Source organism: Gouania willdenowi, chromosome 14, assembly GCF_900634775.1.
Source record: "Gouania willdenowi chromosome 14, fGouWil2.1, whole genome shotgun sequence".
Taxonomy (NCBI): domain Eukaryota; kingdom Metazoa; phylum Chordata; class Actinopteri; order Blenniiformes; family Gobiesocidae; genus Gouania; species Gouania willdenowi.
In genome coordinates this window covers 4,365,405-4,384,157 of record NC_041057.1, presented here as the reverse complement: position 1 = coordinate 4,384,157, position 18,753 = coordinate 4,365,405, and the positions used below count along the sequence as shown (strand labels likewise).

The following is an 18,753-nucleotide window of genomic DNA, read 5'->3' as shown; positions in this document are numbered from 1 at the left end:
TAAAATAAAATATAGAGCCGTCACAAAAAAATAAAACAAAATACACAGCTATCACAAAAATGTAGTTATCACAAATGTTTTAAATAAAATGTGGAGCTATCACAATTAAAATAAAATAAAATATAGAGCTATCACATAGCTCTATATTTTATTGTTATTTATAACAATAAAAAAAAACTGCATCTATCACAAACATAGAAATAAAATATACAACTATCACACAAATTCAAAATAAAATATACAGCTATTACAAAAAAAGTAAATATGGAGCTACCACAAAAAAGGAACAATTTAATATAGAGCTATCTCAAAATTTTAGAATAGAATATGGAGTTATCACAAAAATGTGAAATGAAATATGGAGAAATCACAAAATTATAAAATAAAATATACAGCTGTCACAGTTAAATCAACCACTTGAAACACATTTATGAAAATGCTGATAGTGCTTGCACAAACTCATGGTGCAACCAACCCTAAAAATATATGAATTAATTAGTGTGTGATTGACAAGAATCAGGTTCCGCTAGGATCAGCTGTGCCAATACTTTGGCATTAAAGGATATAATGCATGGATGTTTTGGACTATTATCACACAAGATGATCAGTTTCTAATGAATTTAAGTGGAACAAACGATTGAATAGTTTGGTCATTCTGCTTTATCATTCATCATAATGGTTTTTATTTGTAGCTAGAATATATAAACACTGGTATCAGATTTTTTCCTCAGATCTCTGAGCCAAAGGGCATTGTGGCCTTGTCTGCAGAGGCCTGACACGCTTTATTTTGATAGTCAGCGTTGAAACATTTATACGTGTTCATCTCGGTGCCACTTGAGTTCCCTCCAAAGCTTGGTAACTTTATCATCCGGTAAAAGATTATCTTTAGCTTCGTTGTAATTACAGTGTAACTGGAGCAAAAAACACAAAACATGCATGAATACATGAAAAAAAAGAAGACTTTAACTGTTTTCTAGTAAAGGAATCAATCATTTCTCTACGACTTTATCTCTGAGCGTGAAACCCGGCACTAAGTAAAATATGTAAACTATGTGTCATGAGGTTACCAACAGTCTGTCAGTGTTCACCCTGAATTGTGCTGCGTGCTAAATATACAGAGTGAGCATTAGCGAGTTCAAAGCTTGGCCCATTTCAGCACCTGCTGCTTTCATCAGTGCAGCATGTGGCAACGCTGGTACTGATGAGTGCACTTTAATCACTAATCACAACTTCTTACCTGTGACTGATAACTAGAGACGCTCTGTAGGCCTCCAACTGGAGATTAAAGTCTCACCAGGACTGACGTTGTAAATGTTGTTTCAGCACCAAACCATTGACCAGACGCACCAACTCAGGCATAGGCAACTGGCAGCCCGGGGGCCGCATGCGGCCCTCGTTCTAATTTTGTGCGGCCCCCAAAGTAAATGCACAAAAAAACTCCAAATACAAGCACAATTACAGAAAAAATACCCTACAAAATGTACTGCAAAAACCCGAAACTACAAAAATGCAGAAAAAATTACCGAAAAATATTCATAACAACGTCAAAAGTACACAGAATCAAATCAGAAAGCAAAAAAATCAACATAAATTGACTTAAATTGACTTAAACACACAAAATGAGAGAACAATATACAGCAAAATTATACAGAATGACAGAAGAATAAGAAAAACGACAAAACAAGAGAAAAATATCACTTAATTGATCATGTTTTATTTCTAAAGTGCTTTACAACAACCAAAGTTGACCAAAGCGCTATACACAATAAAAACACAATTGAAAAAAGGGCATAATATGTAATTAAAAACCGACCATTATCACATTTATGACAAGTGTCACAGAACTATGTATCAAACGCCTTTCTAAACAGGTGAGTCTTTAGTTTTGCTTTGATGGCACGTAACTCAAGCAGCAACGAGTTCCAGAGTTTTAGGACCTGCCACACCAAAGCGCAATCACCCCACTGTTTGTAATGTGACCTGGGCACCTCAAGCAGGTGGTGTTGGGCAGAACGTAGGGCTCTGCTGGGCTGGTGAGGGGTCAAAGTATCACATAAATACGCAGGTGCGAGGCCGTGGATGGAGCTGAAAACAAAAAGCAAAAGTTTGTACTGGATTCTCAGGGAGGAAAGGACAGGTGATATATGTTTGCAAGAGATGGTGAAGAGCCGACAGCAGCTTTTTCCACAAGCTGTAATCTGTGTATGGTAGGGATGTAACGATTAATCGTAAGGCAGTTAAAAATCGATTCATAAGTATAACAATTCACATCGATGCTGTGAAAATTGAATCGCAGTACTTTTTTTAACCAGCAGAGGGCGCTGCCCAGAAGTGTTGGCGGCGAAAGAAATCTGCTAATACTTTCTTTCTGGCCGCCTTCTACTCTTAAACATATTCATAAATGATTCATTACTCCTTTAGCACCGAAATAATATCTGTAATATTACGTGAATAACTGTAAAAGTCACGTTTTTCTATTAGCTCTGTCTGCTAGCATAGCATCTCTTCTTCACTGCAAAATATCTGCATGCCAACCGACAACTGGGTTACCAGCGCCCTCTGCTGGTTCAAACAAATATCTGACCTAAATACAGTAAAATGACTGTTTTTTTTTTTTTTTTAAATCCAATTGTTAAGGCACAAAATACATTTTTCAGTTGCACTTTTAAAAAGAAAATTAACTATTATGCAGTTTTGTATTGTTTACTATAGAACCAGAATTTAAATAATAAGCTTCTTCTTCATTTGTATTATTCCTTTATTTATTTAATTCATGATTTATTTTTAGTTAAATTGCATTGTTTTGAATAGTTTATCAAGGGATTATTTTGACAATGAAAAATAGTATAGTATTTTCCCAAAAAAAAATAAAGGAATATTTTTCAGTCATTTAAATACAGTCCCATTTTGTAAAATAAATCGTGAGAATCGTATCGTGAACCCAGTATCGTGAATCGAATCGTATCGGGAGTTGAGTGAATCGTTACATCCCTAGTGTATGGAGGTCTGATTGAGTCCAAAATACAGTGCATTGCAGTAATCTTCACAGGTTGATTTGGTCACATTTTTAAAAACACTGTCATTGGGATTTGGAACAGGTTGCAGTTAGTAGAGATGACGTTTGACAAATATTTACATTTTGCTTCTCTGACTGCATTTTGATAGTCTGAAAAGCTGTTTCTAAGAGATACATGCAGTGTAGACTTTTTCCACCTGCATTCTGCCAGCCTACAGTGGTGTCGTTTAACCAAAGGACTGGTTTGGGTTTGATGGACCTTTGCTTGAGAAAGGTAATGGTGTCTAAAATGTTAGAGCAGGTGGAATAGAATGAGGAGAGGAACTCTTCCAGACACAGAGGAGAAATATACAAAAATACACAAAATGACTCCAAAAATATTAAAAAAAAAATACACAAACAACAAAAACACAAAAATGACTCCAAAAACATAAAATCATAACAGAAATGCACAGATTTACACACAAGATGGTGAAAAATACATAAAACAACAAAACTACACAAAATGAGAGAAAAATGTACAAAATAACAACATCAAATACTAGTGTTGTAGTAGTCCAGACCGGTCTCGAGACCAAATTTTAAAGGTCTCGGTCTCGTCTCGGACTCGGGAAGCATTTTGACTCGGTCTCGTCTCGGACTCGGGATTTTCCCTCAAGACCGTTCGAGACCAGCACTAATTCCTGCTATTTTTAAACTTTTTTTATAATGTGATAATAACGCGGAGTGTAGGTGACCAGCCATTTTATTTCTTGGCAGAAATACTTTTAAACACTTGCTGTACATTCAGCTGACATAAAAATCTTGTTTTCAAATATGTAGAATAATTGTGAATTTATCAGTAGCAGTAGTAGCTTTAATATTTCAGCTAATTTTTTGCAGGCACCTTTTTTGTCCGTCAAATGTATTTGGTCTCGGTGCATTTTGGTCTCGGGAAAGTCTTGGTCTGGGATAGTGTGGTCTTGAACACAACACTATCAAATACACACACAGACTTGTAGGAAACACCCCAAATGACTACAAAAATATTCAAATGTATAAACAATGAAAACCAAAAAATTACTCCAAAAACACAAAATCACAACAGAAATACAGAAATTTACTCCAAAAACGCACAAATATCATTAAATAATACTAAACAAAAGAACGAAAACAAACAACGTTCTTTCCTGTGTTAAAGCTCAGGTTGGTCATTATTTTAAATGGTGAAATGAAAGTTGATGACATGGCTCTTGGATCTGATGATCAGATTTTTTGTGCTATAAGTTGCCCATCTTTACACAAAGTCATCCGTAGCCTTTGAATACGTCACAGAGAATTAAAGTTCCTTTGCTCTCAGCAGCTTTTCCAGTTGCTAACCAACATCAGGCTAAATTTAAATCATCTGATTGTTTAGGATGATCCATTACAAATCAAAGTCATAACTGCATGTTATTATGACATCCCACCTGTTTTGTTTTATCCATTGTGGCGTCTGCAGAATGAGACCCTGAGAAAACTGTGCGTAAATCTGAAGCATTAATTGTTCATAAAATCAGATTAGCATTGTTAGCTTTGAACCTCAGTAGTTAGTAAATTACCTTGAGAAATACAAAGATAGGTAACATTTGTTTCATGACAGATTTCTGGAATTGTTTTGATTTTGTAAGACCACCATTTTTCCAGACTCAAGGTATATAACAGAGCAATAAAGTGATAAAAGTTGAAGGTTTGCTGTTACAGTCAAATCTACGCAAGCGGACGCGGGCCACTATCACAATATTGTATTTTGAGTTCATTTTCGAAAGTTTGACTTTTTATCTCGTCTTTTCGACTGTAATCTCATTATCTTTCAACTTTAATCGTGTCTTTTCGACTTTAATGGCATTACATTTTAACTTTAATCTCGAAATTTCAACGTTAATCTCAACGTTTTGACTTTAACCCAAAATTATTTTCTCCATCAAAATTGATCAGTTTCCGTATGAGCCAGCAACGTTATAATTTTGTAAGGCCACCAATGAGACTCTTTGACACTCAAAGTATGACGGAGCATTAAAAAATAAAATGTTGCTGCAGAGTTTGAGACATTCTTCTGCTGTGCATGCGTCAAAAAATGTTCAAAAACACCCACAGGTATTAAACTTTCTAGATTTTCGATATATTGTACAAAAAAAAATAATATATATATATATATATATTGCTGCTGAATGTTTAGGATCAAAGGGGAAACTTAGGGCTAAATGTGTAACCAACTAGCTTTTTTCTTAGGCAGCATGCTAAAACTCGGCAATAAGCTGATGACAATTTCCACTTAAATAAATCCCAGTTGTTGCCCTAAGCAAATAAATCAGCAACACAATAAAACAACCATGTAAATCACGTGTTCACCAACAATCGTGAAACATTCATGAAAGCTGAGACTCTACATAGAACAGCTGTGTATAAATACTATGTCTTATCACTAGCAGTGAATTCAACAGACAAAGAAGAAAATAACAGGAAAACACAGATGAAGCCAAACCTTAACAAATCCTTAACATGTAAGTGTGGTTTCTGTAACATTAAATAACACTTTATTATCCACTTAACGTTTGGCTCTGCTAGTGTTTATTAGTTTACTATGGGTTTTAAAAGGGGGACAACTGTGTGTTCCTCTCACCAATAGATGTATGATTTGATACAAATATTCTAGGTGTTCTTGGTGTTGCAGAGAACTGTTTACGTCATGCATGTTGCATTAGAGCAGGGGCTGAATGGATGATGCTATATGCTTGAGTGAAAAGTGGGGTAAATATTTTTTTTTGTCCCCTGACCGTCAAATCCTAAATATCTGTTGGTCTCCAGAAAGGGACGTGTGAAGAGCAGGTGCAGCTGCCTTAAATATAGAGCTGGAGTCTGCGAGGCAGGGAGATTACAGACGGGGGATCTACAGTATAGTCACAGGACATGCAAGTGAAGGTTATGGAAGTCTCCAGAGAAACAGCTGCTTAATGCTTCAATGGTTTTTAAATATTGTTTGTCCAGAAAACGTGTTGTTCATGAACAAAGTTGTTTCTCTATTCCGCCTTTTTTTTTTTAATGACTATGATTTTATTTCATCTATTCATTTAATTATTTATTTCAAGCAATTTAATGCAAATAGAAAAGCTTTCGTAGTATGTGTACATACATTTTTCCATTTTTAGCTAATATACGTATGTATAAACATAGATACTTTAGATTGCATGTGTCAAACTCAAGGCTCGTGGGACAAATCCGGACCATCACAGCATCAGATTCAGCCCACAGGAGAAAAGTGAAAATGACAGAGAAAACATGAATCATTATGTAAATGACCAAATAATTCAGTTGTAAATTGTTGCTGTGAAACCTGTGTATCATTCGTTCATTTGTTTTTCATTATGTAACAAAAACATAATTATTTGATATTTGTTTCCAAATCCAAAATGAAAAAACGGAAAACGCCTTGTTTTTCAAATTCAAGCTCTTTTGCTTCGGTGCAGAAAACGAAAAACTGAAAACGAACACGTTTATTCGTTTTCTCTATCACCGACTGGCCAAAGTACGTGACCCTGAAGTGAAGCGTTACATATTCCGAGATATCTTTAGCTCTGCAACACTTAAGAGTCTCTCAATCCTCCGAAATATTCGTGAAGAGGTTCTGTGTCCAACACACAGTTGGAAGCAGCGATCTTATCATGCCGAACTAGCGTCGGATGAGAGTACACTTCCGGGTCACATACTTTGGCAAATCGGTAATGGAGAAAACGAATAAAGGCGTTCGTTTTCTGTTTTTCGTTTTCTGTACCAAAGCAAAAGAGCTTGAATTTGAAAAACAAGGGGTTTTTCAGTTTTTTCATTTTGGTTTTGGAAACAAATATCAAATAATAAGTGTTTTTTTCCTTTTTCATGTTTTTGTTACATAATGAAAAATGAATGAACGAATGATACATGGATTTTGAAAGAACTCTATTATTTATTTATTTTTTTTAAATCCTGTAATGTTTCTCAAATTATTCCACAAAATCCTCCCAAATTATGTAAAAATTGTGTGTACGACACGTAGTGCAAATAAATAAAGGTTGAAATACACAATTTAACCATAACCATGCTTCCAAAAATAAGATTTTTCCTCCAGCATTTGCCTAAAGTAGATATTTGCAGTTTAACAGCTCCTAACAGTGTGTATTTGTGTTCCCAGGATGACCAGGTGGTTCTTCAGTGCACTGCTTCTATTCTTAAGGAGCAGATCAAGCTCTGTCTGTCCTGTGAAGGCTTTGGAAACCGCCTGTGTTTCCTAGAGACCACCTCCAACGCTCAGGTAGTAAAGTACCACTTTTAAAAATGCTGTTTTTATCTTCACTGGCCCAAAGCTTAACAGGTTTACGTGTGAATTTGTGTTTCAGAATGTCCCTCCAGACCTTGCCATCTGTTGCTTTATTTTGGAGCAGTCGCTGTCTGTGCGAGCACTACAGGAGATGCTGTCCAACACCTCTGTGGACGAGGTACGACTTTGATTAACACTTGCAGTCTACTTTTAAATGGCTGTTTCTAATCAATATGAGTAAATAAGCAGTTGTTTTCATCTGAAAGTCGACACTTAATTTGTTTTTCTGTGATTTTCTCCTCCTGCCAAATGAAGGCAGTCGATCTGGACAAATGGGTATGTGTACTTTATTTTGTTTTTCACTGCATATTATCAAACATGTGTGTTGCAGCTGCAGTATGTGTATCACTGTGTAATCTCTGCTTTACTGCTGCATTCAATAACTTGTTTCATAAAGTGATAGAGAAACCGTTTTTGACTAAAAAAATCATAATGATAGTGAAAATGTTTTTATTACCACCTGGCATAGAGACTGCTGCCTTTATCTCTATAATCAGTCAGTACTATTAGGAAAACAACTTCCTCTTTTAGCCTTTCATAATAAGAGCATTGGAATAGGCCAGCCGCTGGGTAACAGGTGACCTCTATTTTTTTGTGGCCCCCAAAGTAAATGCACAAAAACACACACACACACACACACACACACACACACACACACACACACACACACACACACACACACACACACACACACAAAATGTCAACACAATAACACAAATTCACAGAAAAATACAGACAAAGGACAACAAAAACACTCTAAAAGGACACCAATTGAAAGATAACCCACAAAAGGATGACAAAAATGACCCCAGAAACATATAAAATGATGACAAAAACACACAAAATTGGATCAAATTAAACACACATACACTTCTTTCTTTCCTGTATTAATGCTGAGATTGGTCATTATTCCAAATACTGACATGAATGTGTATAACTCATGAAATTTGTTTGATGTTCAAGAATTAAAAGCAATATTTATTTGATAAAAACAAGTCATACCAACTAAGTCAATAATTTTAAATGAACTGCCAATAACTGCCTACTTTAATCACAATGAGGAGGTTATAATACCCATTACCCATAATCCTCAGTAGGGCCTCAAAGAATAGATTAATTGACAATTTATTTGTTTTGGTGTAATTTGTAAATTTAGATTACTGAAGTATATTTTGGCACCTTCATGAAATTAATTGATCTTCTTTGTTCAGTCGTCACAGGGCGGGGGTCATCGGACTCTGCTGTACGGACACGCCATCCTCCTCAAACACACACACTCCAGCATGGTTGGTACATTTAAAATGATTCCACTTCTGTTAGAATTTCTCCATCCACTGTAGTTTGATTCCTGTCTTTCTGCTGCAGTACCTGTGCTGTTTGACCACATCACGCTCACTCACTGACAAGTTGGCTTTTGACGTTGGCCTCCAAGAAGATTCTACAGGTGACCTGGAACTTCTTCTTCATGTGCTTCACACTATATTCAGTGGTTCCACAAAAAAACCTTGGGGTGGTACACCAAACCAAAAGCAATAAATTAATTTTAGGAATCCTATTGTGCTGTTGTAGTATATCGAATAGTCTAATGGGAATAAGAGAATCACTGGTTGATAAACCCTGGTTTCTTATTTCACAGTTAATGTTTCTGATTATCTGATGTATACATAAAATACTCCTGGTCTTGGTTCCTGTAATCCTGTAATTTTTATACACAAGTTTTAGTTAAAACAAGGCAAAATAAGTTATTATTTTAAATTCTCAATTTAAATATCTCATAATAACAATAACAAAAGTAACCATCCCAGTTTTGTCATTGCCAATTACATTTGTAATATTGGTCTATAGACTATTGATACAATTCTATTTCCATTAATGGTTCAAACTCAACCATTAATAATAATGAATCAGAAGAATTTATCATCATTTATTATTTAATGAGTGAATGGTTACATCCTTATTCTCAGGCCATCCTTTTCATTATTATTAGGTGCACTTCATCCTAACTAGGGATGCACTGAGCCACCAAAGTGAAAATTCTTGGCCGAAACCAAAAAAGGAAAAAGGTAAAAACCAAGGTCGAAAATCACTGTAAAAAAAAAAAAAGCACTGTAATTGTGCCCATTAATAATAAATATGAAAAGAATAAATCAATTAAAAATGACATTCCAACAATGCACAAAATAAAATATTAATATAATGTTAAACTTGAGCCCATGCACCTATAACCCATAAATTAAATCTGTTTTTTCATAAAAACACAAAGCGTATATACTGTAAGTTCTTGATGAAGGCCATAAATCTAATACAGTCTGTATTATTATTGTGCTGGATGCAGGAGAGGCCTGTTGGTGGACCATCCATCCAGCGTCCAAACAGAGGTCTGAAGGAGAGAAGGTCCGGGTGGGAGACGACCTCATTCTCGTCAGTGTTTCTTCTGAGCGATACCTGGTAAACACTGAATTTTCTTTCTTTGCACTTTAAGTAAACTTTGCACTTCTTTTTTTCTACTAACGTGAACCCATTCACGCATTTCAGCACCTGTCCTACGCCAGTGGGGATTTGATGGTTGATGCCTCTTTCATGCAAACGCTATGGACTATGACTCCTGTCATGTCGGGATGTGAATTAGCTGAAGGTATTTAAAGTATCCTTTTTTAAAGATAAATAAATAAACATCACAAACAGGGTTGTTTCCGAGCATAGGCGGTTGCCTAGGGTGCCATCTTCTGAGGAGCAGAACTACCTCCTGCAGGATGTGAGCAGCTGTGTGATAAATGTATCGATTAATAAGGAGAGATGATAAAACAATAAAGAATAAGTTAGATAGTATCTATTTATTTAAGAATGATTTGAACCCGTAAAGCCTGAAAACACACAGTATAGACAGAAAATCCTCATTTTTTTTAAACAAATGTTTCACTTTCTCCTGAAATCCAAAAAATAAATCATAATTTCCATGAGATTTTACATATATTTTTTGTTTTTAAAGAAAGAGATTGTTTTTTTGAATATAGATTATCAATCTTGCAGCAAATAATGAAATATAAATACATTGTATTATGTTTTCAGTGCTTGGTTCCGCTACCAATTAATAATAGTCAAAAATATCATTAAAATGCATAGTTTTAAGTAAAACCGTGAAGGTCCCTGTGGTCATTATTTGCCAGTATTTTTGTTTTGCAATTTTTAGAGCAATGTTACAATATTTGTAGGTCTGACCTACAAATATTTAACATATTTGTGGTCAATGTGCACTATACAATTTATACATAATTTGGTGTTTTTTGCTTTTTTTTTTTATCTATTTGGTGTTCCATTTTAATGATAAAAAAAAAAAAATGGTTACAAAGTTATTTGCAGGAGTTTATTGCTCAGATTCATATCAACTGCTCATCAGTGCAAAGGTAATTACACTGAAAATATGGCACGGGGGCTCCAAAATCAAATTTTACCAAGGGCACCAAAATGGCTAGAAATGACCCTGATTGCAAAGGTGTTTTGTCCATAAATAAATGATTAAATCAGTTTGTCTGTCACTTTGCAGGGTTTCTGACCGGAGGCTACGTGCTCAGGCTGTTCCATGGACACATGGACGAGTGTTTAGCAATTCCTGGAGCCGACCAGGGGGACGATCAGCGCAGGTGACCAACTACTCTTATAAACCTTTGTTAACAACCTCTTCAGCAATAAGTACCTTGAGGGGCTAAAGCAGACATGGCCAACTCTGTCTAATTTTTTGCATCCCCAAATTACTCCAAAAATAAACAAAAATAACAACAATAATATATAATAATAATATTAATAAAAAAATATACAAAGCAACAACAAAAATACAAAAAAATAAAACCAAGTTACGCAAAATGACAACAAGAAGACACACAAACCCTTTGTTTATTCCTGCATCAATGCTCAAATTTGTCATTATTCTAAATGCCGACATGACTGTTGATACTGTGTCTCTTGGATCAGATAATCACATTATTGTGGCTCTTGTGATTAAAGTTGCCCATCACTGGTTTTTTATTTTAAATTTACACATTACGGTACAGAGTACAGACCTTTAATTAAAGCAATATCCAATTAAATGTACAACCGGCTTAAAAAATGAACTTAATCTTCAGGAAACAAACAATTACATACATGCATAGGACAGGTTTAAAATATTTTAACTTCTTTGATTCAAATAGATTCAAATAATTGAAAAAATAGATAGCGTAAAATACAATAATAATGTGAATAACTAATTTGTAGTTTGACAAAAACTGCCAAATTTATATTTAAAACAGTTTTTTTTTGTTTTGTTTTGTTTTACATTGTGACATGTTACTTTCCCTGTGTTGGCCACTGGGGGCAGTGACGCATCAACACGGACAGAGTGACTCAATAGAAGAAAAACAAAAACGTTTTTGTTTTTTTCTCCCATGATAGATTAATAAATGTCAAACCATGGTAGGTTAATTTGACTAGTTGAGGCACACATTTATCTTACATACAAAAATTAACTCTAGATTTACTTTCTCTTGATGTATTTTCACTGACTTCCTATGTGAAAGAAACGGTTCAATCAAATCAGCTGACAGAGCTTGGTCACAGACACGTGACTATTTTGCTTTGTTTGATTGGTTACGCAAAGTCGGCAAAGGTACGTATGGAGGAAAGTTGCATTATTTTCAAGATATTTACATGAATTTAAGTAAATAATAGCTTTTTAAAAATGTCTTAAATGTATCAAAATGCTTGAGAAATGTATTTATTAATTATTTTTCTTCTCCATTCTTTTCTGCTTTAGCTAAAATAGTGTTTAATTTCATGTTTTTTCTTAGAGTTGCACACTATGAAGGAGGGGCTGTGTGTAGTCATGCTAGGTCCTTATGGAGACTAGAGCCGCTGAGGATTGGGTGAGTGTCAAATATTATTTCCTAAATTTTATTCACGTGTTGGTAAAAAAAAATATGTCACTATATGAATGAGATAAAACACTTAGCAAAAACATAGAAAAACATTGAAATGTGTCAAATTCAAACAATTTTATGACAATTTGAATGTGTAGATTTTTGATTACACCTCTCATTTTTATTTTTTTATTATTTTATTTTACTTTATTTTCTTTTTTTTATATATATATGTACTGGTTCTGCATATTCTGTAACTGTTCAGTCTGGAAAAATGATATTTATCTATTTAAATCTTAATTGTAATGCCAGATTTTAATTTCACTGAATAAATTGAGGGGAAAAAAATTATTTATCACTCATTGTCTTCTTCCTGATGGCAGTTGGAGTGGAGGTCACATTAAGTGGGGGCAGTCCTTCCGGATACGCCACATTACAACAGGCAGATACCTTTACCTGGATGAGGAGAAAGGACTTCTATTGGTGGACCCAGAAAAGGCCAATTCCAAGATGACAGCTTTCTGCTTCAGAATTTCAAAGGTTTTTAAAAGAGCCCCAGAGTCCGAATTATCCAAAACGCTCTGTGTTGATATGAGTTCATCGAATCCCTTTACAATTTACAGGAAAAAATTGAAGTGACCCAGAAGCGAGACGTGGAAGGGATGGGCATCCCTGAGATTAAGTACGGGGAGTCCATGTGCTTCGTACAGCATGTGTTAACAGGCCTATGGCTCACGTACGCTGCTGTCGATGCCAAATCAGCACGCTTAGGTCCTCTAAAGAGAAAGGTAATACAACAAGAAGCAATGACAGCACGTTCATGTCAAACTAAACTTCATGGATCAGTGTTTCTCAAACCTTTTCAGACCAAAGACCACTTAACCCAGTGGTTCAACCTGGGGGGTGCGCCCCCTACTTGGGGGCACAGTGGTCATCTAGCATGAAAAATAGTTTTTAAAACATTTTTGCACTCATAAAACTTTTTTTTTTTATTTTTTTTTTTACTGTTTTAGAATATATGATTGCACATTTTATGTTACTTTTATGAGTTTTGAAGAAGAATAACAACCAAACTCGACAAATATACAAAAACCAATAGATCTGTTTACTTCTCCAGCAATAATAACATATCTTTTTATATTATATAAGTAATATATTGATTCAAAATGTTGTTTAGCTGGTTTCATACTTTTACTCTGGGTATGACCTTTTAAACTCAAAAGGAATATAAAAAAATAAAAACAAACATTTTATTTTGTTGTTTCTAGTAGATTGTGTTTTATTCACCCTTGCGATATTAATAATAATAATAATAATAATAATAATAATGCATCAATTTTATATAGCGCTTTTTTGGACACTGAAAGTCGCTTTACAGAATTATGGGATTATTCTTTCACTCCACACTTAGTGGTGGTAAGCTACTGTTGTAGCCACAGCTGCCCTGGGGCAGACTGACTGAAGAGAGGCTGCCAAGGTGCGCCATTGGCCCCTCCGACCACCACTAACACTCACTCATACACTACATTCGTACTAGGTAATGTGGGTAAAGGGCCTTGCCCAAAGACACAGTGACAGATACCACTGGGGTGACTGCCTGGAATTCTCAGTGGTCTCCCATCCACCTACTAACCAGGCCCAGACCTGCTTAGCTTCTGAGATCTAACGGGATCAGGCAATGGTATTAGGCTGGTATTAATCGTACCTTTGACGATACATCTTGTGACGCCTTATTATCGCGTTCTATTGAACAGTTTGAGAAACACTTTCAATTTGAAAGTACGGTATTAGTTTTAAAGACACATTTGCCCTTTAAACTAACGGACCACTAGGGGTCGCTCTAGGACCAAAGACTGATGTAGACGCGTTGAACGCAAACGTCTGTTTCAACACAATCTGTATCTTATTTTTCAGGCCATTCTGCATAAAGAGGGTCACATGGATGACGCTCTCACTGTTGCTCGATCTCAGACTGAGGAATCCCAAGCAGCCAGGATGATTTTCAGCACAACAGGCCTCTTCAATCAGTTCATCAAGTAATCTCCTTTGCCTTAGTTAATGCAAAGTTCCAAATTCTTTGCTTTTCTTCTGACCATATTTAGACCTGCTTCCTAACCAAACTCCACCATTCCAATGTCAAAATGCTCCAGTGCTTAGTATGCTGCTATCTAATTTGTAAAATTTTAACACTTTTACTTTTAATGTAATATTAGGTTTTATGCTTTGACCGTAAACTGCTATATGTGTCAATATTTAACTCAGAGACAGCATTTTAGCACCATTTGTACTTTGTAGAGGTTGCACTCAAACAAAATAAATGTATTTTAATTTTTAACTGACTTACTTCATTCAAAGTTCAAAATGTTCTGCCACTTAGTGACAATGATTATATCTAATTTGTAAAAATGATAATTATCTTACTTTTATTGTAATTTAAGGTTTTATGCAAATTAGGCTGCTTTTGCAAACCCAGAATGCTTGATTAGGTCTGCTAGAGTGTGACAGCTGTTGCTCATGAACTTTGAGGAAAACTGCTGTTAAATCTTTAATCCGGCAGCTACAGCCGCAATTTACAACTTTAAATGTTGCTGTAATCTTTCTATTTCTTAAAATTATATTTTTAGTGGGAATGCTTAGCATTCATCCCTGGCTTTGCTTCCACAAGTAGGACTTTTACCCTCAGACTTCTATGATCAGCTTTAGCTCAGTGTGATCAGAGCCTGCTTTGAGCAATCATTAAGTGGAGCCTGGTTTGAATCTTGTCATGGCAATGCAAATTTTTCTGGTTACCCTCTTGTTTTACATTCCAGTTGATGATTTTTTTCCTGAGGCTTTCATGTGTTGTGTGTTTTAGAGGTCTCGATGCTCTCAGTGGGAAGAACAAATCTGCCAACCCACCGTCCCTGCCCATGGATACGGTGGTGCTCTCCCTGCAGGATCTCATTTTCTACTTCAGACCCCCCGAGGAGGAACTGGAGCACGAGGACAAGCAGTTTAAGCTTCGCTCTCTGAAGAACAGACAAAATCTCTTCCAGGAAGAGGTAAGTTTTACAACAGGGTTTCAGGGCCACATTAAAATAAAACACGAATCTGGGCACGACAAGATATAAGTCATAATATTTCTACAATAAGTTATAATTTTATGATAATACAGTTGTAATATTATTAGATTAAAGTCTTAATATTTTGAGATTAAAGTTGTAAGATTATTAGATTAAAGTCTTAATATTTTGAGATTAAAGTTGTAAGATTATTAGATTAAATTTGTTTTATTTAGAGAAATAATTTCTAATTTAATGAGAATTAAATTGTAATTCTATTAGATTAAAGTCGTAATTTTATTATATTAGTCCTTATATTTCCAGAACAAAGTTGTAATTTTGTGAGAATAAATTCCTATTTTTATTAGATCGAAGTCGTTATATTTCAAGAATAAAGTGTAATTTTATGAGAATAAAATTGGAATTTTATTAGGATAAAGTCGTAATTTTATAAGAATAAAATCATAATTTTAATAAGAATATAATCGTTATTTTTGAGTAAATGTTCCACATTCTCAATAACACACCCAATATCCTTTGTATTTAAATTTTATTCTCATAAAATGTACGACTTTATTCTCAAAATATTACCACATTGAATTTGAAACATTGTGACTTTATTATCATTAAATTACGATTTTTGTCTGAAAATATTATGATATGAATCTCATAAAATTACGATTTTATTAAGATATGGCTTTATTCTCATAAAATTACATCTTTATTCTGGAAATAATACCACTTTAATATCGTAGTGTCCAGATTTTAATTTGAATTTGAATGTGGCCCTAATGCCTCGTTATGAAGTTTGAATATTGGACAGTCAATGTTTCTCACATGTCTACCTTCATGTAATGTTTGTGCATTGATAGGGAATGATTACTATGGTGCTGGACTGTGTGGATCGACTCAACGTGTACAACACAGCCGCTCACTTCTCAGAGTACGCCGGGGAAGAAGCTGCTGAGTCATGGAAGGAGATTGTGAATCTGCTCTATGAGTTACTGGGTTTGTGCATGTTATTTATTTACGTGTGTGTGCATTACTTAGTCAGGTATTTTTTTTTTATTATTATTGTGTTTTTCTTTCCTAAAATTGTTGCCGCTTTTTGTCTTTTTTTGTAAAGCTTCTTTGATCAGAGGTAATCGAGCCAATTGTGCTCTTTTCTGTGATAACTTGGACTGGCTGGTCAGTAAACTGGACCGTTTGGAAGCCTCTTCAGGTATTTAAGAATACTACACGTGCATACATTGTAACGTATAACGCTCACATCAAATATAGACAATTTAAAATGTTTTCCTGGTTTTCGAAAGGAATCCTGGAGGTCCTGTATTGTGTTCTGATTGAAAGTCCAGAAGTGCTGAACATCATCCAGGAGAATCACATTAAATCAATCATCTCGCTGCTGGATAAGCACGGACGCAATCATAAGGTGAGAAAAACACATGTTATGTTTTGTGTGTTTTTGGAGGTTTTTTGGTATGTTTGATGTTGGTTTTTTTATGTTTTTGAAATCTGTCTTCTCCTTTGGTGTGTTTTTGTTCTTACCTTATGCATTTTTATGTTTTTGTGTGTTTATGTAGTAATTCTTTTTTGTATTTTGAAAGTCTTTTTGTTTGTTTTTTGTTGTTTTATGTAATATTGTTGTTGTTTTGTGTTTTTCAGGAGTAGATTTTTGCATTTTTGATGTCATTTTACATTCTTTTAATAATGTTTGTTCTTGTTCTGTGTTTTTGTATTTTTTAATATAATTTTGTGATGTTTTTTCACATTTTGTATATTTTGTCATTCATGTGTTTGTGTTATTATTTTGTGTATTATGAGTCATTTTGTGTAATTTCATTGTGGTTTTGTATATTTTCTTTTTTGTTGTCCTTTTGTGTATTTTTTGGTCATTTAAAAAAAAAAATTTTTTTTATTTTGAGTGTGTGTCAGACTAAAACACACAATCCAAAATAACAACAATGTTTGGGCCGACAGGTGTTGGATGTTCTCTGCTCTCTCTGTGTGTGTAACGGCGTCGCTGTGAGATCAAATCAAAACCTGATCACAGAGAATCTTCTCCCTGGTCGTGACCTCCTCCTTCAAACCAACATCATTAACTACGTGACCAGGTAAATCACAGCAGGATCATCACATTCTAAAGGACGTGATCTGGAATGTTCTTCTGGCTCATTGCGTTTGTTTTCAGCATGAGACCCAACATCTTCCTGGGAACGTGCGATGGATCCACTCAGTATAAGAAGTGGTATTTTGAGGTGATGGTGGACTACGTGGAGCCGTTCCTCATGGCTCAGCCTTATCACCTGCGTGTAGGCTGGGCCCTGACGGAGGGCTACAGCCCTTACCCTGGAGGAGGGGAGGGCTGGGGGGCCAATGGGGTCGGTGATGACCTCTACTCCTATGGGTTTGATGGGCTGCACCTGTGGTCAGGTAACGTTAATGTCATTTATTTTAAAAGTAATGTTTAAAAAGCTTTTTTCAAAATAAAGCTGCTGGGGGCAATAACTAACATTTCTTTTCTTTTTACTGATGTTCTTTATTTTTTCTGATTCAAATTTCTTTGTTTTAATCACTGTTTTTGCTATTGTTGTGTGTTTGAGTGTCTTATAAAGTGCTTTTAAATAAATTGTATTATTACTATTATTTATTTACTTATTCCACAATGAAAACATAGTGCAGGTTTCATAGATCAGGTAAATCAAAGCTATTGCCTCCAAATAAAACATACAAATTAGTTTTGGATATTGCATTGTGGGATTTGGAGTCCCTTAGAGCAGGGGTTGCTCCCATTTCTGTGACTTCTCTATCAAATTCCCACGCCTTTTCTGCACATTTTTTCTACTTTCAAGACATTTTTGGCACTAAAAACCCTTTCCACTCCTTTTCTGACTGTGATTTCTTGTGTTTCTTCGTCAAATAAAACCGTGATTCTCTTGACGCCTTTTTGTCTTGCTTTGTTTATCTTTTTCCCTCGTAATATGAGTTTTTCTGGTTTTAAAATTTGTGAAAACAGCAAAAATGTCATATTGGCAGTGTTTTTTGTCGACACACTGGCATTAGTGGATGAGAAAAACTTCTGGAAGAAATACTAGTACAATCTAAAAAAAACATTAAATACAGGTATTGCCCATAGCAGCTTGAACGCTTCTCCTTGTGTTGAAGTTGATCTTTTCATACATACGGACAATAATGCTCCTCGATTTGGCTCTTTTGGCTCCTTCAGGTCGTGTTCCACGACACGTCGCAGCACCTAATCAGCACACTTTAGCAGCAGAGGATGTGGTGAGCTGCTGTTTGGACCTGAGCGTTCCCAGCATTTCTTTTCGTATCAATGGACATCCCGTTCAGGGCATGTTTGAAAACTTCAACCTGGATGGACTGTTCTTCCCAGTCGTCAGCTTCTCTGCAGGCATCAAGTAGGACATTTAGAAA

At 35.2% G+C, this 18,753-nt stretch overlaps 1 protein-coding gene across 1 annotated transcript in view; it reads left to right on the top strand.

Moving 5' to 3' along the window:
• The window catches only part of LOC114475659 (ryanodine receptor 1-like), an 86,957-nt gene that overhangs the window by 1,208 nt on the left and 66,996 nt on the right, over nt 1–18,753 (top strand). Inside the window, 19 exon segments of the mRNA XM_028466656.1 lie at nt 7,200–7,319; nt 7,405–7,503; nt 7,641–7,661; nt 8,597–8,671; nt 8,751–8,829; nt 9,721–9,833; nt 9,921–10,020; nt 10,930–11,026; nt 12,209–12,283; nt 12,661–12,817; nt 12,901–13,065; nt 14,192–14,313; nt 15,132–15,318; nt 16,191–16,326; nt 16,445–16,540; nt 16,632–16,750; nt 17,299–17,432; nt 17,510–17,751; nt 18,545–18,737. Of these exon segments, the coding sequence (XP_028322457.1) occupies nt 7,200–7,319; nt 7,405–7,503; nt 7,641–7,661; nt 8,597–8,671; nt 8,751–8,829; nt 9,721–9,833; nt 9,921–10,020; nt 10,930–11,026; nt 12,209–12,283; nt 12,661–12,817; nt 12,901–13,065; nt 14,192–14,313; nt 15,132–15,318; nt 16,191–16,326; nt 16,445–16,540; nt 16,632–16,750; nt 17,299–17,432; nt 17,510–17,751; nt 18,545–18,737 (2,330 nt within the window).